Raw genomic sequence first — 25,597 nt, forward strand, 5'->3', positions numbered from 1 at the left:
TAGGTGTTGTGCTGTTTGGTTTCATTTCCCGATAACTCTTTTTGCTTGGCCTCAGAAATAAAATCAGGTGGAAAGTAATCATCAAAATCAAGATTATATATTTACAATAAATTGGTTCTTTGTCTTTTATGCATTCAAATACAGGTCACCATGTATGTGATTTGTGCCTTCTAGGAACACATAAATGGAATGAGACTGTTAATAGATGTAATTCATATTCTTAGCCGATACATTACTAAATGGTAATTGCATATACTAAAGCAATATTATGGGATAATGAGTAAACATAATGTTCAACACTGTATTTTCCAGAATGGAAAATGATTTGTCACTCCTGAATTATATTCTATAGGTATAGCTTCTCCTAACAGTTTTTTACCTTTCACATAGGACTGGTCTGCATTCCCCTGAAATGCACAAGAGGACATTTCTCTCATTTAAAAAAAAAAAAAAAAAAAGTCAGGAGTCTTCCCACATCAGAGAAGAAACCATGCTGTTCTTTCAAGTCCCCAAGGGTGGAGAAATATATTCTAGGCTAATACACTCACCATGCCATCAGTGGGGTCATAGAAACGCTGGATGAGCTGCATTGTTGTACTTTTTCCAGCTCCGCTAGCTCCAACAAAAGCTGTTGTTTCCCCTGCTTTAATAACCATATTAAGGTTATCCAAAATCTGGAGAGAAAAAAAAAAAAAAGAAAAAAGAAAAAATCTATCCATTCTAATTCTTTCACAGTCATACAACCAAGTGGATATATTCTGTATCTTAAAATGGAGATTCCAAGTTATTTTACAAAATTCAGAAAAATATTTTGAAGAAAGAGGAAAAGCAAAGCAAAATATTTTTATATTGATTGAAAAGTTTATAAATGCAGAACATTGTTTTCCATGACAGGCAGGCAGATTTTGATCTTTTTTTGTTCCTGTTGTTCATCATTAAGAACTAGTCAAGTTAATAACACGGGAGAATTTGGCAGTAGTTCTTTAAAGAACACTGTACCTTGTATTATGCATGTCTGCTAAAGCATAAATATTAAGAATGTAACAGTGAAATTATGTAGAAGAATCTGGTACTTCATATGCTTTAGAAGCAATAGCACTCATTTGCTTGTCCAATAATATGCTTTTCCAAGGAGAATTTGTCAATTCAAACACAGTAGTAGAGAAATATTTGAGTATACAGTCGATGTTCCCGTACCTTTTCCTAGCATTTTGATGGGTCAGATGGCACATCCCCAGGGTAATGGGAGGTTCTATAAAATCTCTTTGCACCATTCAGCTTATTATTTTGTGTCCTGCTCTAGCACATGTTAATACAGGTGCATAACTGATTGTCAGAGAAGCTGTATGCAGGTTAATTTGTCTGAAATTGCTACAAGTTTATGTTCAGCAGCAAGGAATATGTATGGCAATGGGTATGTCAGAATGGTAAAACAAGCAGAATGGTAAGTAGAAGAACCCTTTAATAGAAGAATTATTTAGTCTACTTTTAAACAGAGGGTCTAGGCTTCTGGAAAACTAACTTCTGAAAATCTACAAATTGCTAGTAGAACTGGGATATTTTGGGGGTTTTACAGTAGTTATGTTCATGGGATGGATGGTGAATAATTACCTTTACGTCTGGTCTGGAGGGGTAATGAAATGTTACATTATGAAATTGAATTTCACCTCGTACTTTATCCAGTTTGTAGCCATCTTCTGACATGCAATCAATGGCGGGTTTCTAGGATAGAAATTATTGTGTTATTTAGTTGCTGTTAAACAGCCAACACTGCTGCAATAGATAAATATGCCCAATGCAATACAAAGCCATGGCGCTTCTGTTTGAACAGCACTTGGCTGCACTGAGCCAGCAGCAGGCTCTGCCCCAGGGCTTGCAGGCAAGGGACATGAAACTGAAGGCCAAAGTGACAGGGGAGTTGTCACTGGTGGGTAGTATAGGCAAGATGAATGCACCTTTTTTTCTTTATAGGCTTACTGCAATTGCCACAGTCAACCTACTCAGCTAGTTTTTGCTGGAACAGAATAGCTGACTGAGGCAGGCGTTTTAACTAAGTTAATTTAGCCAGCTCCTTAGGAATAAAATGACACTGCTTCACTCATAAACATTCTCCTACAGCACTGAAAACCAATTCATTGCTGGAAAGTCTGCATGGTTCACCACTTTGCATTTAAAACATCCATCCTTGCACGCCCAGTCCTAAGAGCTGGAATCCTTATTTGAAGTTTTCCCATTAAGTGCTTTGGGGGTCACATACTTTTGGCCAGGCCTTGGGTATTGTAGACTGCTAGACATGAGCAAAGAACTAAGAGAAATTTGAGGAACCCCCCCAAAAATCAAATTTTCTAAGGATATATTGTTTAAGCATGGAATACATAGAATGAATAAAAACTGTGGTAACAACAACATTTGATAATTGAAACGTGCATGATTTTTAATGCAGCCTAACAGATTGAAGGGAATTTTAATATAGAAATGTGTATTTTTCAAGACGTTAAGAACAGCTAAAAGATTGGTTCTGCTTTAGGACTGTATCTTACTTAAATTCAGATATTAAGCTATGAAGAAAAGTTTCACTGATCCAGCAAATGGGAACTGCAGCATGAATGTAAGTTTAGTGCCAGAAAAATATCTGTATCAAGGCAGAGCTGTGCTTTTACTGTCCAATCAGAAATCTACAAATGCAGCAAGCAGATGGATCTACTTTTATCCCCCTTCCTCTAGACAGATGAAATCTCACTTTAGTTTGTGTTTTTTACCCTAAGGTTATCTGACCTAGCCTTATCTTGAATTTTGTGATTAATTCTTACCGTTGCAACTCCTGGTGCTTTTAAAATTTTTCTCTGAAGACCACTTCCCTTCCTTCATCTCCTTTTCAGTCTATCTTAGAGCTTTAGCTTATGAAGTACATTTATAAGGCATATGTGCTATTATTATTATAGAACATTGAAGGGTTACTGAAAAATCCATTAGCATTACCACAGCCCCTCTAACCTTCTTTATATACCTTTATGTGCTCTGTAAAAGACAGGCAGCATTTTAATATGTTTACATAGCTTTCAGCACAATAAAGCTTGTCAATGCTCAGAGATACTACGTACTGCTAAGAAATCAGCAGTATTTTGACAACCACTAAATTTATACAGATGTACATGGATATAGAAATATATCTGTACAGATACAGATATGGAAAGGAATCCTCATTTATAAATGCTAATGGGTATCGGACTTTCTCATAGAACCTTATTTCAAATATCTTATCTGTCTAGATAATATTGCAATTAATATTTATGACTGCTGCGTGACCAGTGCCTTGCTCATTTGGTCCCATTTTAACTCAGGGTAGCTCTGGGACAGGTGACAGCAGCCACCTTTGCTGCAAATGCCAATCAAGCCAAATCTTTTGATGCCGTCTGGAGGCTGGGAGTTAGATGCTCGCTGCAAATTTGACTGCAAGGTGACTATTACTGCTTCCCTGTACGCTTTCCATGGCCAGCACTGATCAGTAACTGTACATCAGGAGAAATGGGGGTAAAAAACAGCAGTAGGTGAGGTAAAACTTCATTATTCAGAAATAGGCCACTGAAGAAATCTGTTCAACACCCTCTCTGAGACCATGTGCATGCTGCTAGACCTTTCTGTTGCACCATCAATTCTTTAATTGCACTCATTTTTCCTCATTTACACAGTAGGTAAAACTACTACAGCTTGAAGCTTACTTAATTAGTTTTCCACTACAAAGTGACATAGCTTGGAAATGCATTACTTACTTTATCTATTGTCTCAAATATGTTTGCTGCAGCCCCACGGCCAGTGGCAAAGGCTTCCAGACAGGGAGATGCCTGGCCAAGATTTAAAGCTCCTACTAAAACACCAAAGAAAACCTGAAGAAGTGGAAAAAGACATTAAAGACATTAGCAAAATATGAAGAAGTGGAAAAAGACATTAGCAAAATATGATGTCACATTTTTATTATGGTTTAGAGCTTAAACAGGCAAATCAAACTACAGCGACTTAATGACTTCTTATGCCTCAGCTTAGCTGCAGTGATTCACTATATGAGCATAATTAGTCCACAAGAAAGCAAGCAAATGCATCTTAGAGGGGATTTTCGCTGTCTTTCACCACTTTGCTTCCACGCTGAAGTAGATCAACTTACCTCATATTTGCTCTGACCTAAAAACATGAGCACCCAGATATTTACTGAGGTGCCACTGATGTATTTTTAAGGTACCTCAATTTGACTGGGTGCCTGTGGTCTTGAAACAAGGACTGGAACTGAACATCAGTGGCAAGTAAATTATTTTGGAGATATCCTTTACCAGTAAGCAGATGAGAGGCTAAAATTGTTCAAAAACAGAAAGCATCTTAGAACACTATTAAAACCTTTGTATATTGCCATTCCTGTCTCTTCCAATACTCACAAAACTTACTTCTGGAGCAGGTACCAACTACAGGAAATATTTTTTCTCCATCTCACACAGAAATGAACTGTAAGGGTTGCTACCAACACTGGATTAGCCACTATTTGAGCTGAGATTACTATCAGTCGAGGTGGACAGTTTCTGCAGGTAGCACATACCAAAACACGCTCACTGTTTCAAGTCCTTATCCAAGAACTAAGGGGAAGAGTTACTCACTAGTGACCCTCTTCTGAAAGCCCCAGGAACCCCTTTTGATCTAAGCCCAGAACAACACTGGAGAAAATGAGCCACAGCGTCCACTCTTCCTGAAGGATCAACAGACAATAAAGTCAATTGGACAGAGTATCAAATATCAGAGGACACTTCACTCCAAGAATTTAGCCCTGGACTCTGGCCTTGGACATTAGAAGCAAGTGAAGCTGGAGCATGTCAACCAAAATACCAAAGGTATTTTTTCAAAATTTCCTAAGAGCTGCTAATGCCTTATTTCCTATGAAGGGGTTTTTATCAAAGTTCTTAAGAGCAGACAGGAACCATCTAAGGCTGAAAATGTTGACAATTCCGATAAGAGACAGGGCCTTCAAAGAACAGGACACAGGAAGATGGTGAACATCAAAAGATAAAGGCTTATTTACCACTTATATACCACACACATGCAAACGCGTTGTCCTTACAACAAGGAGTGAGCTGCATTGTATTGCAAGTATAGCTTATTCTTCTGAGCGCTAATATACCAGGGTGTGCTTTTGTCAGAAAGAACAATTTTTGCCTAGAATTTACTCTGCTTTATTCCTTCTTAGTTTTTCAGCTACAGATTTGGTTTGGCAGAACAGATTATAAATGTTTAGATAATATCTTTGGTGTATGCTTTTGGTCAATTTTTTGCTTTGTTGTGGCTGATAGTTTGAACATTCACCTGAGCACTAGAACTGCTGTGTAGTTTGGCAACACATGAGAATTCTGCTAAGAAGCAATCAAGGACTCATCTAGCCCTTTGAATACAACACAAACAACAGTCAGGATAAACGGGCAAAGTGTATAAGGAAACACTACTGTTGAGAAAGAAATGGAAGTACACAGTACTTAGTTCTCCCCTGAACCATCGTGATGTCTACTGAAAATAACCCCATGGCTCGAGAGGGAGAATCTACTGTACACATACTGTGCACTACAAACGCCTACACTGTGATGTATATAGATCATGCCATAATTTCATACTCAGCTTCACTATAAACTAATTTTCATGTGTGAATGAGTCCCAAAGCAAGTAGGTTATATGCATGTCAGAATCCATCACGAACATGAGAGAGCAGGTTCTGTACATTAAATAGAAGGAGGAAACACAATGCTTAGTGTATCTCAATGCAGTATGGCTGGTACACAACAGATCAAGAAAAGCATATGTAAATGTTTTGTATCTACAAATTTTCCTCTCCTCCCCCCTGCCAGGCTAAGACTCTACAGCAGAAAACATGAAGTACAAGAAAGGTGAGTGGAAACTTAAGAGGAAGGGGAGCTTAAGGGAAAGCCTCTCCATTGACAGCTACAATTCTTCAGCTACAGGGTAGCTCCCCCCTGTTTGCCATATGTCACATGGAAGCACTGAACTATAGTTACCATGTGCAAGGCAAGGAAATTGCTCGCTTCTTTGTTTTTCGCAGTACTACCTTTTATCAACTACGGGTGTCAAGAGCAGTTGCAAATGATTTCCTGTGAAGGACAACATCCTTGAACAGAATGACTTAATTTTACAGTGTTCTCAGAGTAATTTACCAAGCTTCATTTAGCAGGAAGTTTTGCACTGCGTGCTGCTAGTGGTTGTGAGCTCTCATGGTTTGCAACAAGCAGAGAAGGAGCAGAAATATATGTCTCATCAGATCATCCAGCACTTACAAGGTTCTGGAGAAATTCACTCTGGGTCTGGACAGCAGCCTGCCATTTGGGCAGTCCTGGCTTAAGCAAATAACGAAAATATCTGCAGATGTTGGTTTTGTTGGATTTAGGTCATCAACGTCTGAAGCATCTACTGTGCAGAGGTGGATGCATTGTACCGTGCTGGGTAGTATGGTTTTTTGTATACACTGCAGGAGCCACAGCCAAGTGTGTTTATATATTATTGTATATATATTTACATGTTCTTTGTTACCTGTAGAGCTGGGTGGGCAGTTAGCAACAGAAAATGGTGATTCAAAGTAACAGAAACTGTTCATGAAAGAGAGGTTAGATTTGATAAAACTTGTCTTTGGTTAGATTTCTCTTTACCACAATGGGGTTTTTCACCACAAAGTTAGTTCATCAGAGAACCCAATATCCCAGAAGTCATATGCTGACCCACAAAATGGTAAAGCTGGTTTCAGGCCTCTGTCAATGGTGTAGAAGGCTCTCAAATGAAAATATTATTTCCAATCTCAGTAAGCAGCATTTCAGATCTTTAAAATAAAGATGGTGGGTTTTTTTAATTTTGTCCTATACTTTCATATATATACTGAGTAATGATCTTTAAAAGGCACATAAAGCCTTTGTTACCACTGAGCCACCAGACACCAGAACACTACAGATACATGTTCCAGAATTAATGTTTTAAAAAACAGTCCAGAAAAATTGCATCAGGCTAAAATGAGTACCTGCAGAAGAGTTCCAGGTGAATACTCTTCTTCTTCAAGGACAAGTTTAGAACCATACCAAAAGGCTAATGCATAACACAGGAAAATTATAAGCCACATATAACCTGTGAACAATCCCATTATTATTCCTTTTCGAATTCCCCAGTGCTGAGCAAACACCAGATTCTTATCGTATCTGTAGAAAGAAAAGAGAAATAAAATGGGATTAAGTGAATTTGACAGAGATTTCAAAACAAGCAATGAGCAACAAAATGAGTTGCCTTCAATGACTGGCTGGGCCACTGTGTTAACAGTGGGTCCATGTAAGGTTGATACCTCTCACTCTGAACTGAGACACCACTGCTGAAACCAGCAATGCTCCCAGATCATGAAACCCTTGTATGTTCTGGTGCAATAAGTACAAGAAACGCAACACTCACTGCAGATACCTTGCCTTGGGGTTTGGGGTTTTAGCAGAGTGACATAGGATTTAAGAATTTGGCCAATGCTTCACAAAATCACAGAATGGTTGGAGTTGGAAAGGACCTGGAGATCAACTAGTCCAACCCGCTGCTAAAGCAGGTTCACCTACAGCAGGCTGCACTGGATCATGTCCAGGTGAGTTTTGCATGTCTCCAGAGCAGGAGACTCCACAACCTCTCTGGGCAGCCTGTTCCAGTACTCCATCACCCTCAAAGTAAATAATTTTTCCATCATATTTATGTGGAACTTCCTGTGTTGTGCTTTGTGCCTATTGCCCTTTGCCCTGTTGCTGGGCAGCACTGAAAAAAGCCCGGCTCCATCTTCTTGACACCCGCCCGTAAGGTATGCATTGATAACATGCCCTCTCTGACTTCGGGGTAAACAGGCCCAGCTCCCTCAGCCTTTCCTTATCAGGGAGATGCTCCAGTCCCCTTCATCATCTTCACTCATCACCCTCAGCTGGACCCTCTCCAGTAGTTCCCTGTCTTTCTTGAACTGGGAAGCCCAGAACTGGGCACAGCACTACAGATGCAGCCTCACCAGGCCAAAGTAGAGTGACAGGGTCACCTCCTCCACCTGCTGGCCACGCTCCTCCTAATGCACCCCAGGATCCTCCTTCTTGTCCTTTCCGAAGACTGGCATGACATCGGCTTTCCTCCAGTCTTCAGGCACCTCTCCTGTTCTCCATGGCCTTTCAAAGATGATGGATAACATCTGCCAGCTCCCTCAGCACTTGGGGTGCATCCCATCAGGGCCCATGGATCTGTGGGTGTCAGGCTTGTCTAAATGAACTCTAACCTGATCCTCCTCAACCAAGAGAGAGTTTTCCTTTCTCCAGACTTCCTCTCTTGCCTCCAGGGTGTGGGAAAACAGAGGGCCGGCCTTGGCAGTAAAGACTGAAGCAAAGGTGTCATTCAGTAGCTCCATTTTCTGTGTCCTTCATCACCAGGGTACCTTCCTCATTCAGCAGTGGGCCCACATATTTCCCAGTCACCTTTCTCCTGCTGCTGTACTTGAAGAAGGTTGCCTTGTTTTCTTTGATCCCCTTCATTAGATTTAATTCCAAATGGACCTTAGACTTCCTTGTCACCTCCCTGCGTGTTCTGACAACATTCCTATATTCTTCCCAAGTGTCCTGTCCCTTTTTCCACATCCTGTAAAGTTCCTTCTTCTGTTTGAGTTTTGCCAGAAGCTCCTCATCCATGCAGGCCTCCTGCCACCTTTGCTCAATTTTGTATTCATGGGGATGCACGCTTGGAGAAGTGATGCCTGAATATTAGCCAGCTCTCTTGGACCTCCGTACCTCCTACAGTTCTACCCCATGGGATTCCTCCAAGCAAGTCCTTGAAAAGGCCAACGTTAGCTCTCCTGACATCCCGGGCTGCAATCCTACTTGTTGCCCTGCTTCCTCTGTGCAGGATCCTGAGAACTCCACCATCTCATGGTCACAGCAGCCAAGGCTGCCCCCAACCTTCAGAGTTTCAGAGTCCATACTTCAGAGCATGTCCTATAGCCGTGTTATGTTTTAAATGAATTTAATAGAAATTTGCAGCCTAACATCATCAAATCATTATGTCTTGCTGGAACTAGTTCTCTTACTTATCTTAAAAGTACCCAAAGCTTTCATATTTGCTGCGAAAGTGATATACAGACAATGTTTAGGAGAAAATTTGACAGTTGCTCCTAAAAGTGGGAATAACTTGCAGGTAGTATTGCTGATGTTTTATTTCACCGACTGTCTGAATTATGAAACTGGTTTTGCATATGTAAAGTTGTTTGAAACCTAAATTTCTGTAACATACATGCATATTATTCTCAAAGCTAACAGATGGTCATTGTTGTAGATTTTAGAGATGAATTGCCATGACTCTAAAGAGCTTTACAGTGGAAGAAGAAATCAGAGACCTTACAATTTGTCCACACAAACCTTTCAGCTTCTTTCTTCTCCCCACCAAAAGCAGCCACTGTTCTGATGGATGAGAGCACTTCATCAGCCACAGCTCCAGCTTTTGCATAAGCCTTTAGTTCTCGGCCTGTTAGTTTTGCCACAGCCTACAAAAGCATAAGAAGTGCTGGTTACACCCGAACTGTAGGTGCAGACAAGGACAGCAGGAAGCAGTGCTGGCTGTCACACTGCACTGCCTGCTCTGCATAAGGTCACATCCTCTGCTCTGTGCAGGCTTTTGTTAGGCACATTGCACACTCAAAGACTTCTGTCTTCTAGTTTTAGGGCATATACTTCTGCAGCATATGTTTTGCAGGACAGTTATCCCCTTGGCCAACAGCTCTGCTCCATGCAGCTAGAAAAAGCAGCTGACAACACCTGCTTTCTCTCCCTCCCTCCCGCTAACTGGGCTTAAGGAGACTGCAGACTAAGGGTTTGTGCATGGTGGGAGGAGGAGGGAGCTTAAACAGCAAAAGCAGCCCTTTAGCCTCTGTGGCAGAGTCCAGCTTCAGGAAGAAGTAGTAATGGTAGTAATGAGGGAAGATGGAAACCGATTTTGCCCATCACTGTGCTTGTTTTCTTGGGCTGACAGCAGATAGGTTCCTACACCACAGCTGAGAGCACACTGGATGCTAAAAATCTTACTTAGGCTCACAAAAGTGCTCAAATTAATGGAAGAAAATGTAGCCATGTACAATTCTACACAAAGATACTTCATTAGCTTGGGAATGACATATCACTAGAAATTGTAAAGTGTCATTATTTGCTTTCTCTCTTCAAATACCCTACCCCAGGGATCTATTAGCCACTTTTGGAGGCAGGAAACCAGGTCAGATTGACCTTGGGTTTGTTTTCTTTATGGCAAAAAAATCAAAGATTTGGGTTGGAAAGGCTTATAAGGAGGAAACACTTAACAGTGGGTATGTGAAAGGAAAGAGATGGGACCAGAGAAATAAGAATGGAAGGGGGGGGGTGGGGAGTGGAAATTACAAACATAAAGGGGTATGAGCTCAGAAAAAAATTGCAAATGTAGGAAAGCAGCATCTGGGAGTTTATTTTAGTCCCTGCCAGGATTCTGCTTTCCCACTTCACGCTAAGTCATTATTCATGCCATCTACTTGCAGGCAGCGCAAGGTGATAAAGAAAAGCAGGAAGATGAGAAATTAGTCAGTTACATTAGAGGTTTTATAGCAAAATGATAGCAAACTGTTCCTGGTGTGGAAGAAGTGAGCTAGCCAGAGGGCTGAACCCAACCAAAGAGTGTGAGAGAGTGCAGAGGAAAAGCAGGAACTGCCCAGCCCTGCTGGGTGTGGGAGAGGAAGTGAGAGGGCAGAGAGTCCTGCAGTTTGCCTCTTCACCATGCTTCTTCTGCACAGTGTCAGGAAGCTTGTAAGGAGCAGATGGAGGAGCAGAACAGGTACAAATGGGAGAGGATGCAGCAGCTGCCAGGAGCAGGGACAGCCTGAGGTAAGTTTGAGCAGTTGTTTTCAGCTATTTTACATCTCTGAAACTTGATCATCTCTAGAAGCTCCTAATTAGAAAAATTAAGCCCTGTGTCTAGTAACCAGCTAAACTACTAGGTATGTAGTAATAGAGAGCTGGTGTAGGCCAGGTTCTGATCTCTGCAACCATAATACCCATCCACAGAACCCAACAGAAGGTATGCTTACACTCCTGTCTTAGAAGCAGGATACATTATTCTGGGAATGAGAATATGCAAAACAGGAGCACAGTCTGCCTCCCCACTCTCCAAGCCCTGGTGCTGCTATGACCATAATCAGCTTCTCTTAACTTTAAAGGGGTGTAATAGTCTTCTCTTCCACCCATCATCCCAGCTCTATGGCATGCTTCCCTGCTTATCATACTTCAACACGAATCTCTCACAATTCACTTACCAAGCCATAGACAGCTGCTCCAACCCCAAGCAGAGGGCTGACTGCAATGATAACCAAGGTCAATTTCCAGCCACTGACAAATCCCAGTAAGAATCCACACACAAAAGTGGTTAAGCGCTGGATAAAGATTGCTACTTGGTCAGCAATAGCCTCATTAATTTTGTTAACATCACTGGAAAAAAAAAAAAAGAAAAAAAAAAACAACAGAAGATTGGTGAACATATCTTTTGTTTGTGTTGCAGGTCTTGGCATGTTTGCGTTAGCTGCTTTACCCTGGAGAGGGCCCTTCCTCACTCCTATTCTTTTCACCATCATCCCTTCCAGAGACCTGGGCTACAGCGAGAAATGATGCAATAGCAAAAGGCTTTTATGCATGAATACTGTGGAGAAGATATTGTCTCTTCCCAGGAAAAGTCACCCTGCTGGCAGACTCATTCACTAGCTAATTCTTACTACTGTGCCCCAAGCTGATCAAAGGAGGGGGCAGAGATATCCCAGCTGGATGCAGCTATCAGATAATGGAAAAACAGTGTAGCTGATATGGCGTTCCTCCCATCATGGGGCACTGAGAATGTACCATACTGCCTTGCTGAGGGGGCAGGAAAAGGGAGGAGGGCTGTACCTCTCTTCTAGTTTCACCTTCTACCACCTCCTGGTTCCTCTCTCCACCTTATCAGGTAGTTTCTTCTCTAAAGGAGAGGTAGAATGGGAAAACCAAGGACGGCTACTTTATCACTGGAGGCAGTGGGAAAACATGACAGCTCTATCACATGGGGACAGTGGTACAGCAGTTAACATCATTACCCTAGGCAGCTGCAGAGTTCCTTTGTTCTCTCTTATGCATTGCCAAATAGAAAAAACGTCTTAAAATAAAACAGTAATCATACTTCTGCCACTCTTGGCTACTACCTCATCCCTGAGATTAGAAGAACTGGGAACTCCTGAAATAAATAGGAGCAAGTGGCGTTGATGTTTAAAGTACAAAGTTGTTAGCTCATCGATGTATCAAGTAAAATTACAGTTCTCTGTTGAAAAAATTAAGAGTGTTGAGTTAAGCACACGTTTCTATTTCTTCTGGAGAATGTTTTTTAGCATTCAGGAAGCTCTTTGTAAGCACAGGACAATGTTGTTTGAAAAAACAGGGAACTGTTATTTATTAGAGAAATACATGCTCGGTTCCTATTTTTTGCCAGATAGATTCTTCACTGTGACTTACACTTGTCATTTATTCTTCATAAAAAGAACACCACAGAAGGTCATAAGATACCACTGGGCAGTGAGTAAAGGCAAATAAAATCCCTTTCAACTACAGGAAAATATTCTGCAAATGTGACTACTATTTTGCAGGTACAACTGAGAACAGGGAGACATCTAGAGTTGGCATATTCCCCTTGCAGCTGCCTTCAGTTGTAAACTGGAACCACTAAGAAAAGGAGCAAGCCTTTACCTCTGCTTTTCTCCAGGGTAGATTTTCACCCAGGATAAGAAGGTTTCTCCGTCTACCTTGGGTGCCTTTGTAAAGGTAGGTGCTTGTACCTTCTTTAGCAGAAGATTAAGCAAGGCTTACTTTTTTTCTTTTAATAGCCAACAAAAGCAAAGCACGGCCCTAATGTAATTTTCCTTTCTGGGAAGTGAGAGCGTTCAAACCCCCATCTCCAGCCTCAGGGGAGTGTGCACTGCAGCTAAATTACAGATCACTCTGAAAGGACTGGGCACAGGAGGAGAAGGAAAGGATGCAGCAAGCTCACAAAAAAAAACCCACCCGAAAACCCAACACCCCCCCACACACACATTAACATACAAGGCACAAAAGGGAAATAATTGTGGCTTAACAGTTAAGACCTTCGTTTTGAAGGTGGGGGAGATAATCAGCCTGGTCCCTGCTCCCAGGAACATAGCTGAATTGTATGTTAGTGTTTTTTCAAATGCCAAGTTACTGGCACTCTTGTGTTTGGAAAGAAGTGCAAAATGTTTGCAGTGTATCTTTTTTTCTGTATTACTTACTCAGAAATGCGGGTGTTCAGTTCTCCTACAGATGTACAGTCAAACCAGCCTATATCCATTCGCATTACTTTCCTGAAATAAGCTTTCCTCATTTTCTGTATCTGACGAGCTGCAGCCATAACCCAAAAGCAGATCTGTGAAGAGCATAATGTGGCTGATAAATTGCAGTAAAAAGTCTTTCTACTCCCAAGAAATGCAAAAAAGCAATTTGGCTAAAATGGGAAAGACCAATTTGGCTATTGATAAAATTACTATTCAGGTAAAATACATTCTAGCTACACAGACATGATAGTGGTTTATGCCTTTGATCTTTAAATAATCCAACAATTTTATAAAGCGTCTGGATCAAGCATTTGTCTCAGCTCTGATAGGCTGAGAGGAGATGCAAGGTAAATTACTTGTGCTGTTACATGAATGTCATATGGACAATTTTTTTTCCATCTGTAGCTTTAAGTAATATAGGGCTGGCAGCCACCCTACCTCAGCAAAACTCTGGGATAGTTTTCAGGAAGGAGACTGACAAGTGATTTTGCAATTATAAAAAGCTTCAAAAGCAGTGAACCCTTTAGCAGGTTATGCAGGAATCATGCAAGCTTTTAGCTCATCTCAGCTATAAGAATTGAACCATTACTATAGAATGTGTAGGGTGTGATTCTTCTCCAGCACTAGTTTTACACTAGTATTACTCTGCAATATCTCTATAAAGGAAACATAGGGCTCAACACAGCTGAGATGCCTACTGAGAATCTGCATGCCCTTCAGCTGTTATTTTAGGAGGGTGTGTGGATTCCATAGTAATCATACTTGAGCAAGTATTTCTTCTAATATGAAAGGAGCAGCATGCATCCATCTCACTAGGTAAAACACACCCTTGTACAAAGCTATGCATGCACAAATCCAAGGTCTCAGACTGCCAAAGCTAACCTATTTCAGTAGATAGAATGAGAATTGAAAGCATCTGCTCTGCTCAAATGGACAGTTGACTAAGTAGTTAAAAGGAACATAATTATTATAAACTGAATTATTTAGCGATTTAAACTTTGAAATCAAAGTAAGGAACAAAATACTGACTTGGATGTATCCTAACACCAGTACAGCACAACCAATTCCTGCATAGTAACCTGCAAACTTGGTCATTTCTTGCTCAATGTCCAGCAGCCTAATGCAACAAAAAAAAATAAATAAAGAAAAAAAGAGTTAGCAATACTGGGTTAAGTTTCTCACAGATTTCTAATCTGGTGTTTCTTCAAGTTAGTCACATCAACTGGCAAGTCATCTTGTTTTGCTAACAGAGGCATTGTTTCACAGTACTGAGGCTATAGCTAGCAGGGGCTGGTTTGCTCGCTCTGCCTGTTGCACAGGGGCAGGGCACTGGGAGGTACCAGAAAATGCTCCATTGTCCTGGAGCAGCCCTGCAGTCTCTGAGAAACCCCACCGGACAGCATGCTCCAAAACAGCACAGGTGAGAGGGTGTGTCAGGGAAGAGCTGCCCAACAAGTTTTCATTAGATATTGAATGCGCTTGCTTTGTGCCATTATACCGACTAATAACTCTCAGATTTAAACAGTGTTGTGGGGAGAAATAAAGGCTGCTAAAGACAATTCAAGTATTACTTTGTACCATAATCTTGCTAATCTGAAATGATGATTTCTTTTAGCTCAAGTAGGAGTATTAAATTACTCCTTATATCAGTGAAAGACATCGAGTTGCTGCTATTGCATTTAGATTACTTTGAAATAGGCACTTCAGGTCATTATTGGTTGTGGGTTTTAGACAACTTTTTAAAAACATCCTGCAGAAAGCAAATTTTATTCCATTTACCTGGAATTTGGTAAAATGAAATTTTAAGTCAAAAGGGACCACTATGCACCTGGAATCATCTCGCAAAAAACAATCATGGAAATAGCTCAGGTGCCTGACATTGATAACCAGTACCATTTTTAATGCTTCAATTAAGATCATGAAGCAGATCCTCCTCTGGAGTACTGCATTCAACTCTGGGGCCCCCAACATAAGCAGGACATGGACTTGTTGGAAGGAGTCCAGCGGAGGGCCACAAAGACAATCAGAGGGCTGAAGCCCCTCTGCTATGAAGACAAGCTGAGGGAGTTGGGGTGGCTCAGCCTGGAGAAGAGAAGGCTCCAGGAAGACTTTACTGCCGCGTTCCAGGACCTCCAGGGGACCTACAAGAAAGCTGCAGAGGGACTTTTTTCAAGGGCAGATAGTGATAGGACAAGGGGGAATGACTTTAAGCTGAAGGAGGGTCCACTTTCATTAGATACTGGGAAGACATTCTTTATTGTGGGGGAGGCAAGGTGCTGGAACAGGTTGCTCAGAGAAATTATAGATGCCCCATCCCTGGAAGTGTTCAAGGCTAGGTCAGGTGGGGCTTTGAGCAACCCCTTCTACTGGAAGGTGTCCCTGCCCACGGCAGTGGAGGTGGAACTAGGTGTTCTTCAAGGTCCCTTCCAACCCAAACCATTCTATGATTCTATGAATGTATCCTGCCTGGTGGGTAGGTGCTGCTTCAGAGGAACAGAGGTCTGTAGCAAATTCTGTATTCTGTCTGCTAGCCCCATCTCAGAGGTCTGGCTTGGGCAGCCTGGAGCAAAATAATTTGGCACCAGTCACCTACATCTAGGAATGTGAATCACTTCCCATGTGCTCTAAATTTCAGAGACCTCTAGACAAGTAACTTTTAATTATAATTAAATATTTAATTAAATGTCACTCGGAGATTGGAAAACTCTTGGAATGATGCACTGAAAAATGAGCCTTAGGAGAGGTTACAGGTTCAAATCTGGTTTTGACAGATATCTGTATCTGAATGAATCATCTAGACTCCATTTATTACAGTTAATGGAAAGAAACAGGCACTCTTATAGGGCGGTTCATCTGACCTGCCTTAGACATCTCCCATAAGCTAAGATGAACTGCATCCTAGAAGTGCTTATTTCTCTTTACTAAATTTACTTAATAAATTTAATTACTAAATTTTAGCTAACTTGCTCAGAAGTCAGCAGGCACCTATAGATACCTAAGCCCTAATCAGAATGACCAGAAGTCATTATTACCTACAGTGTCATCAGGGAAAACAAATTAATGAAGTCAGATGTGTAGTAGCTACATCTCTTATCAGAACAATCATCGTCATAGAATATCCCCAAGCTGACCTTCTCTTCCTTCAGGTAATATCTCCAGCTCAGAAACAGCACTCTATAACAAGAACCATGCCCCTTTTCTGCCTTATGGCTAGAAAATGTAAAGTTTAAAGGTTTGAACTGGACTTTCACTAGCGATACATTCTCTGACAAGACATAATAACAAAGGAAAAGAAACTAATACATATGCTACTTACCCACATCTTATTGTGGCATTCTTTTCATTCTGATGAATAGTACCATTAATCCACACTATGGTGTTATTTACACATATCTTGAGTGGGTCTTTAAGCTCTTGCATTTCAATGTCATATTCAATGAATGTGTCTGCCATTGCACCAAACACAAGTAGCACAGCTGGCTGGGCTGCTCCATGAACAATAGCACAGAAACTGCCAACAGCCATCATTAAAATTTCCATAGATGAAGAAAATCGAAACTAAAGAGACAGGAAAAAAATACAGTGTCTGCTGAGAGGCAGTCTTCAAGTTGGTTGTAAACTGATAAATCATTAATCTGGTAGATCAGATACAACATCATTCTCTTTAAATTTCAGAATTATCTTCAACAGAAAGAAGACAAATCTCTCTCCCCAATCTAATCTAATTTCACCTGTGATTACAGCCTCATAAATTATTATGAGCTCCCTTTTAGTTGACAGCAGAATCTGACCACGTGAATTATCATGTAACATTAATAGCTCAATATCATTTCACATTATCATTCCAGAAACTAGATAAAAGATTAAGAATAGTAATTATAATTCATATATATAGTCTGCTTTGCAGATTTCCTGCGGGGATGGAGGGAGAGGGAAGGGAGGAAAAAGTCTTAGGGCACTATGGAGAGCCCCTGAAGAGTTAGCCAATTTCTCAGAAGTCTGAGGTACTGCAGTAGAAAGCCAACTAAAAGTCTGAGAGCACGTTCTCATAGTTAATATTCTAAATGTTGGCTGAGCCAGGCAATTGTGCATTAGGTCTTAATCTGGGAGAAATGTATAGAAATATGACATAGTATGTACTGAAAAAAAGGGCTGAGCTAAGTCCTAACACCTTGCATTTGCCATGGGCCAAGGACATGCACACATGCAGCTGGTGAGTCAGCTAAGATGCAGTGACTTTATTTACTTTCGTCATGATTGTGTGAAGTCTGATTCTCATGTTGAAGTCATGCGTAAATATATAGATCAAGCTGTCCACATAGAATATCAGTATCAATTGTTATGTATTTTGAAATAGGAGTGTAAAGAGGAATCATAGCCTGCTGGAGAACCTGTCCAGGTTCTGTAGGTGTTATAATGTGTTTAAGAGAAGAAAGGGTGGGAATTTGGTGCACCTATAGAAAAGGGACATTAGGGAAGCGACAAGATAAAGGGAAAAACAAGTCATTTAACACAAAAGAAAAATAAGTACAAAAACCAACAAAAGAAAGCCGTAGCACTACCACTGTTTTGCAAACCTTGCACATAAGTAGTCTAGGAATTTCCTTGATTAAAAAAAGAAACCCACAGAGAAACTGCACAGATACGTGATCTCTCAGCACACCTGATGCAAGCATACCATCCGTTTAACCAACCATTTTAACAACCGTGTTTACCAACCGTGTTTAGGGTTTAACATCTGTGCAAAACAGGCCACAGAACTCAAGCCCTTCTGATTGACAGACATAGTCCCCTGTGTGGAAAAGACTGTTCTCTCCCGCCAGCTAAAAACTGAGATGCCTAGTGAGGTAGAGCACAAGCCACATGTATGTAACTGCACTAGCCCAGTACTACAGTCAGGACCACATTAGTCTGGACAAATTACAGAATAATTGCCTAGACTACATGCAAACCAGAAGTAATAAAACCTCTTAGCTGCATGCTGCTGTGTTGGACATCTCACTACTAAATTAATTTTAAAATTTAGTTGCACCCATCAAAGGCTAGATACAGTATTGTGCATTCCCAAGTTTTTACAGTTACCAAAACTACTAATACCCATGGAGCAATTACAAGGGAGCTAAATTATCTGGCAAATATCACACAGCAAATTTTTGGCAGAAATAAGCACGAACCAAGGTCATCTAGATCCCTGCTATGCATCTTAACTCTTTTCCCCATATCTACCTGTAAGTTCAATATAATGTGTTTAATAGACAATTACGACACAAATATCGATAATCAATACCAAGCTGACAAAATGACAAAGGGTTCTATTAAATTCCCATTGACTTTAATGGCAGGATTTCATGCCAAATGGTTTAATCCTTAAAAGTGTGGCTTAGTCATAGCTATTCCCCAAAACACCCATATAGATTATTGTCACTTATTCTAGAGCACAGTACATATAAAGTATTTATAGCCATTGCTTTCCTTACCAGCTGAAAGAAGCCAATACGAATAGTATTTTCTTTCTTTTCTGGTGACCTTCAAAAGCAGAAAACATAACATTATAAACTTTTATTGTAGTACATATTTTGTTCTATATGCAAAGATAGTACACAGAATTGAACTTAACTCACTTTTCAGTTTTCTTCTCTACAAAAGGTTCTTCATACGTATAGAAATTCCTAGCAAAAAGGATAAGATTTTACATTATTTCTTTTATTCTCTTGGTTATTTCTCTGAAATTGCATTTTTTTGAGACATTTTGCCCAGAATTTTCAGAGACAAGTTGTTTCTTTCAGATTTCTTCAGAACCAGTGGTTTGATAGTTCTTTTACGTTTTAGATGGGGACTAGAATGGATGTTAGGTTAAAACAATCTGAAGGTTTATGCTTTGTTTCATAAGCAGTTCTTCAAAACACTGTTGCTATAATGTGAATTGTTGGTTCTTTGAGGCCAGTTAGAGAAAAAAACACCATCCAAATTGTTGGTTAGTCCTTTCTTTAAGACAGAGAAAGGTCCTGTTCCCATTCCCACCTATATTGCCCGTATGTTCCTAGCTCCATAGTGGCAGTAGAATCTCTCACACTACCATAGGGTTTTTTTCAGTGCTCACATTATGTGTTGCTGTTCTGTAGGGTCAGTTAAAATCTAAAGAAGTAGTTGCACCAGTGTGGATGGGATCCACTATTTATATTACTATAGCAAGTAATTAGCTGTGTGCGTTTGGTGATGAATGAGTAGGGATTTTCAATTTGGATTTTTTTTTAAATAAAATAAATTCAAGCTATATTTGTCATGAACAGTTTTCAAAAACCAGATCCTAGAAAGCCTGAAGGAAGCTTCATATGTGTAGTAGGTAGGACCATATGCGTGTTACATGTGAAAATCCAACAGAACTTGGGTTTCAAGATATGTGTGAGGACTGTGGTAGAGCTTGAACACTGGGCTGGTGCTCTCTGAGATGGGCAACCTGGCAAGGACAAAAATTAAGAGATGCTCTTGCTTTCCCATTCCAGTTTTTCTCAGACTGCGTCAGAAAGAGCTGGCACAAATTACAGCACCCATTAGGATATCCAGGCTGCTACAGAGTTGTCCCAAGATCTCCCAAGGAAGAGAGAGACTCTTAACCCCATTCAAATCTTGGATTATAGCTGAAGATTAAGGTCTCTAAATCATTTCAGCTTTTAACTATCTAGAATTCTACATTTAAATCTAATGTCTGAGCTCAAATGAAGTGAGCTAATTCCTTTTAAAGACTCACAGTTAAGCTTAAAGAGAAATTAATCAAGATCGATTAAAATTCCTGAAAATCTCATTTCTCAAACTAAAAGTACTGAAAAAAAATAAATTTTAATATGAAAAACATTTTCAGAAGACCATATTTTGCTGTCATTAGTCTATGCTTTTAAACAACAGGTTTGGTCTGCCTGTGTCACCTGTATCAAATAAGGCAGTTCATCTTCTAAGGAACAGTTTTTTATTAGATACCACATATTGTATAAATGCATCAATTTAATCCGATGACATTAACTTCTTTGCATAATAAAAATAATAATTGTTCCATTTGTATACGTGACTTACTCTGATTTCTTGAAGCTGTTACCTGTTAGGGAAAATAAATGCACAGTCTAGTCAGTAATTATTGTTAAAGTACATAATCTTCTGTAGATATGTGAAACATAAACCCTAGAACCCCATGGGACTGGATCATTCCTGAGTTATAAGCATTTCATTCCCCCTGATACATCTATAGCCAAGGACACAAACTGACATGGGTCCAAAAATTCCTTGGTAAGTCTATATCAGTTTATACCTGCTTTCTCTTGAAAAAGTAGTCTCAAGTTTTCAGTCCCCCAGGGTGACAAAATGTTTTTCACTAAATACATAATTCAGGAAATTCGCCAGAAGTCAACTCATTTTCATAGCAGACTGTTCGCTAGTATTCCACTAGTTCTCTTGGACACTGTTTCATCACGAAATACTACTCTACTGGCAGTCCACGCATGCTCCCTGAAAAGGGTGGTAGCTCATCACTCTTGCCTTCCAACAGCTTAAGAGGCTGCAAATCCTGTGGAAGAGGGGAAGCTGTGCTCCTGGAGGGTACGATGAACTTGTCACACTGATGTCTATTCTTGGGATTCTCTCTATAGGAACCTATATATATAGCTCTCTATATATAGCTTAGAGAAATGCAATTATACTACAAGATATAATTATGCTGTAGGACAACTTCCTAGTCCCCAGAACAGGTCTAGATTTAGCTCCTTTTCAAGAGAGATTGTTAGACATCATACCTAAAGCACAGCTTTTGTTGGCAGGGGTCCCAGAGAAGTGTCATCGTAAGGGCTGATGTAGGCTATATTTGCAGTACATCGTTTGAGATGACAATGATAAAGAGCTGGGTTTACATATACAGCATAGTTTGGATAATCTAAGGGCACTGGGCATATGCACCTTGCTCATTTACAATGCACTTGGCAGCTCAGCATCAGGTTGAGAACCACAGTAAGCTGTTCAAGCAGTGCCTGTCTTTCTTCACATCTAGTGACACAACACTGAGCATGCACAGGCCTGTCTCACAGAGCAAATATGGAGGAGCTTTGCATCACGATTCACAGAGGGTGCAAAGTCATCACTGGAACCACAGATTTTGCCTCCATCATTTTCCTACCCAAGTGAAGAGGGCTTTTCCACTATCTCCAGAGTTTTGCATTTCACAAGGCAACAATGTTAGATGGAAGCAGTCTGAGTTTGAGACCGAGAGAACAGTTAATTACTTCTCCTTTTTGGGGTTAATAAGGTAACTTTATTTGGCTTTAGCTGAAAACGACTCTATTGATTTTATTCTGCTCTGTTACTCAGGGATGATAAGAAGAAAAGATTCATTCAATAAGGACCTATGTGTATTCCAAAAAACCCAGACATTTTCCAGGAAAGTTCTGATTTGTAAAATTATTATTTTGCATAATTTATTATGATAATGAATAATTTGGTGTTAGAAAAATAGATGCTTGTGAAGGAAGAAGAAATATCTGATTGCAGTTTTTTGAACTTTGACAGCTGGCAGTGGTTTGAAAGCATTCCTAGAAGATTCTCCAGTGTTTATCAGAAAAGTTAAGTTTTAGAGATAGCTTCCTCTGCAGGCTGGTAATGCAAAGTGTTTTGCAAAAAGTGAAGGAATTGGCTACTGATAGGAAAATGAGAACAAAAGAGTCTGGTGAAATAGCTTTCTGAGTCATATCAACTTAGAGAGCAAAGTAAGCATTCTCCAACAGTGAAGAAACCCTAATCTATGAACTTGAAGAGGGAAACAAGAGTATATCAATGCTATCCAAGAGTGTGAGGCGCTGTGAGCCAGCTCTTGTGTGCTAGCAGTTTTTAAGCAGAGGAGAAACTGGAATTATGTTACCTATGCTAACGTGAAAGAAGGAAACAGGTGAGTAAAAGTTCACACTGCTACAACTGAAAAAGTAAAAAAAGAGGACAGAACATTATTTTTATAGAAAAGAAAAGAATGTAGGGAAGATGAAAGAATTTATTAACCCTAAAGAAAAAAGTTATAGTGATCTTTGAACGTTCAAATATTTTGAAAGAGGAATTAAGGGCTTTAAGAAAGAAATTTTACTATTTGAAAAAAGCACAGAATCAAGGAAAAGCTGAAGAACACTACCAAGAATTTAATTTACTGGTATTGTGAGAACACAGTAAAAGTTAAACCTGAGGAAATCTGATACTTGATTCAAGCAATGAAAAACTGTACTCAAAAAGCTCCACTTTAAAGCTAGCTCTTAACTACACCTACAGATGTGTTGTTCAAAGGTTGATCCAGAGAGGGTTAATTCTTACTAACATGTGCGAAGGATGGTTATTGAAGCAAACCTCACTGGAAATGAGATCAATCAGCAGAATGCCGGTAAGGTTTTAAAGCAATGATTCTTGCTTTGGGGAAGGTGCTGCAGCAGTTCATCACACTGCTCACTACATTAAGCAGAAAACACAGTGCATTTCCAAAGAAACTGAAATCAGAGGCAAACTCACTTGACAGGCCAAAAAGACCCCAACTGTGAAAGAGGAATAGTTTGGTCCCAATAGAAAGTCTTTTGCCAAAATCCCATTACAAGTAAAAGCAACAATTACATAAGACGAAAACCCACTCTAAACCAGCTAGGTAAATCTGGGCAATCTGGGAGTGCTAAGTGGCTGGAAGAGATGAAAAGTTTTCTCTCCCAGAAGCAGAAGGACATACCCCTTAACCTATTCACTCCCTTTTCTCATCATTCCTGCCCTCTCGACACCAATATTAGACCCCACAATGCCCTATGGATTGGACTTGCCTTTAGTTAGCAGCCTAAGTGAGAAGTTTTAAAAACAGAACACAGTAGGGGAGGAGAGGGCGGAGGGCTGTACTGCTTCAGCATGCACATGGCTGTTCATTCCAGCAGGATGCAGAGTGGAGTGCTGGGGTAGCAATATACTGGGGAGAGAGCAGACTTTCAGAAAACATTCACATTGGTTTCTTTCACAGTCATGGAGCTGAGGTTGCTGCTGCTGGTTGCAGACTTCAAAATCAGCTGCAGAATCTAGCACGCCAGCTTTGGTTTTAAGAATACATTTAAGCTATTCAGAGAATATTTCCTACACTATCTTCTTACCAGCTGTAACAATAGATTTCAAGTTCCTAACAAAAACAGACCTTTGAATCTGTCAAATAGGAGATTATCTAGTCTAGGAGAATAATCCCAGCAAAGTGTAAGAGATTTGATGAGGATGGTTAAAACCAAAGGTATTATCTGACTAACACAGAGAACATAATCCCTGCTGCACATGAAGCTCTTGTTCAGCTTCTAATGTCAGAGCAAAAAAAGCACATGGGCTGTCTTCTAGTGAAACAGCTGCTTTTATGTTTGCAGATATCAGTCAATCTCTACAAAGACAACCACGATCAAGGCTCAGTCCAAGCTCAGAATGAATACTCAAAAAGTGTTCAGACTCTACTGTTATTCCCTTAGTCCTATGAGACATCCTGTTGCAGATAAAGATTGGAAGGAAATCCCAAACTCATACAATGAATGATACTAGGCTTGAAATACAGACTTAGCATCAATCAACTTCTAAGTTTTAAAAATAACAACAGACAGAGCAAGTTATAACAGGGACACTGTGCTGCTGTATAGCAGGGAGAGAGTCTTGAAGAGGTCTCCCATTAAAAATCAGTCCTAAGGTCTTGAAAAAGTTTGATTATTGTCTGAAATTTCATAATATGCATGGCTATGTGAAGAATTTTGCTGCATGCCGTAAGTTTTAACAAAAGGTAGATGTATAGTTACCATGGAATGAAAAAGACTGAGGCTGGACTGCCTTAAACCTGAGCTGTTATCTAGGCAAGGGGAAAAAAATCACTCTAACTCAGTCTAGTATGGTTTGCTTTGATTTCTTTTTGTTGGTGAAAAATAGTTCCAAGAGAGAGGGACTGTCTTTCAACACAAGTCTCCATTTTTGTGGAGGATATCTGTCATGAAGTATTTAAAGAGAAATAAAACCGCATAGTCTTTTATCACTATCCAGTTTGATTGTTCTAACGTACATCAGATGAATTGAAAGAAAGAAAATAAAACATCACTCCTTCTCGAGCTGTGTTTTGTTCAGACCCAACCTGAGAGCACCTCTTTTTGTGATGAAGCAGATGAAATTGGGAGTGAATACCACATTTGTAAATCCCAATAAGGCCCATATTTAGAACACAGGCTGTTTCATGCATGGTTTGAAGCATTTCATTGGGTCCTAGGAGAATGGTTTAAATTAAAGCTTAAACTCTTCCAGGATTAGGGTGCAGCTGTCAGGTAATTTAAGAAAATACAAAATGTATGTAGGCTTACGGGAATCTGGTGATATCTGAGTGCTGGAATAGTTTTGTGAACCCTTTTTACTCTATGTGAGGAGCATGTACATTATACCGTACTGCAATTTATCTTCCATTATATGCTACTGTTTTGCTTTCCTTTATACGTTACATTCAGTATAAACACCCCACCCTTTGTCAGCTTTCCTCAAGTCTTATAAACAGAACTCAAAATATTTAGCAGTTTCTCTTCATGTTTCTCCTTGACTCTTGCTGCATTTGGACTGGCAAAATGGAAAAGTGCACATTGCAAAGAAAAATGGAAGAAAAGAGGAAAAGCTCTGATGAGGGGAAGAAATGCAGATCTTTGCGTAGCAAGAGCTTGTAAGAATTCTGCCTAATATAAGTATGACCACAAATATATGTGTTCATTGAAAACAGCTTTAGAAACTGTGGAACACAGAACTTCTAATTTTTTTCCCTAGTAAAGGCCTTTTTCTTGTACACCAGAGTGCTGAGTATAAAAACCTAGGTAGATACTGCGAACTTGTAGGCTGATAAGTAAAGATTGTCCATGAGCAGGGATTGTTATGCATAGTTTTTACAGAAAAGTTGTTTTGCAGACAGCATACACATAACTCTGTATCTATTCCACAATTTGATTTGTATTCTGTAGGCTATTTGCTCCACTTAGGCCACCCACCACCTATTTTTACATGCTTTGTAAAACAAGTTGCTGACTGAAGAATAAACTTCTTACATTTGCCATCCAAGTCAAAAGCATTGTTATCCTCTCCCAATCTCTTGATGCTACGCAGAACAACAGGGTCAGACATGATGTTTAGTTACTTAAATCGGAAGTCCTGAAGAGAGGA

At 40.0% G+C, this 25,597-nt stretch overlaps 1 protein-coding gene across 15 annotated transcripts in view; it reads right to left on the reverse strand.

The window, feature by feature from the left end:
- Window positions 1-25,597, reverse strand: part of ABCB11 (ATP binding cassette subfamily B member 11) — a 68,425-nt gene that overhangs the window by 25,253 nt on the left and 17,575 nt on the right. For 13 of the 15 annotated variants that reach the window (XR_005829512.1, XR_005829510.1, XR_005829511.1 and 10 more), the window contains 13 exons: window positions 25,483-25,585; window positions 20,465-20,486; window positions 19,018-19,065; window positions 18,874-18,922; window positions 16,713-16,954; window positions 14,426-14,513; window positions 13,355-13,488; window positions 11,351-11,522; window positions 9,438-9,562; window positions 7,049-7,223; window positions 3,771-3,884; window positions 1,612-1,722; window positions 549-674 (listed from right to left, as the gene is read on the reverse strand). Coding sequence is in view for 9 of the 15 variants with exons in the window: in XM_040605087.1 (XP_040461021.1) it covers window positions 549-674; window positions 1,612-1,722; window positions 3,771-3,884; window positions 7,049-7,223; window positions 9,438-9,562; window positions 11,351-11,522; window positions 13,355-13,488; window positions 14,426-14,513; window positions 16,713-16,954; window positions 18,874-18,922; window positions 19,018-19,065; window positions 20,465-20,486; window positions 25,483-25,558 (1,482 nt within the window). In the remaining 6 variants the exon portion in view is untranslated. Of the gene's footprint in view, window positions 1-548; window positions 675-1,611; window positions 1,723-3,766; window positions 3,885-7,048; window positions 7,224-9,437; window positions 9,563-11,350; window positions 11,523-13,354; window positions 13,489-14,425; window positions 14,514-16,712; window positions 16,955-18,873; window positions 18,923-19,017; window positions 19,066-20,464; window positions 20,487-25,482; window positions 25,586-25,597 lie in introns of those variants that run through there. The other 2 variants (XM_040605089.1, XM_040605090.1) reach the window with 2 other exon arrangements.

This window comes from Falco naumanni, chromosome 8 (assembly GCF_017639655.2).
Source record: "Falco naumanni isolate bFalNau1 chromosome 8, bFalNau1.pat, whole genome shotgun sequence".
NCBI classification, from domain to species: domain Eukaryota; kingdom Metazoa; phylum Chordata; class Aves; order Falconiformes; family Falconidae; genus Falco; species Falco naumanni.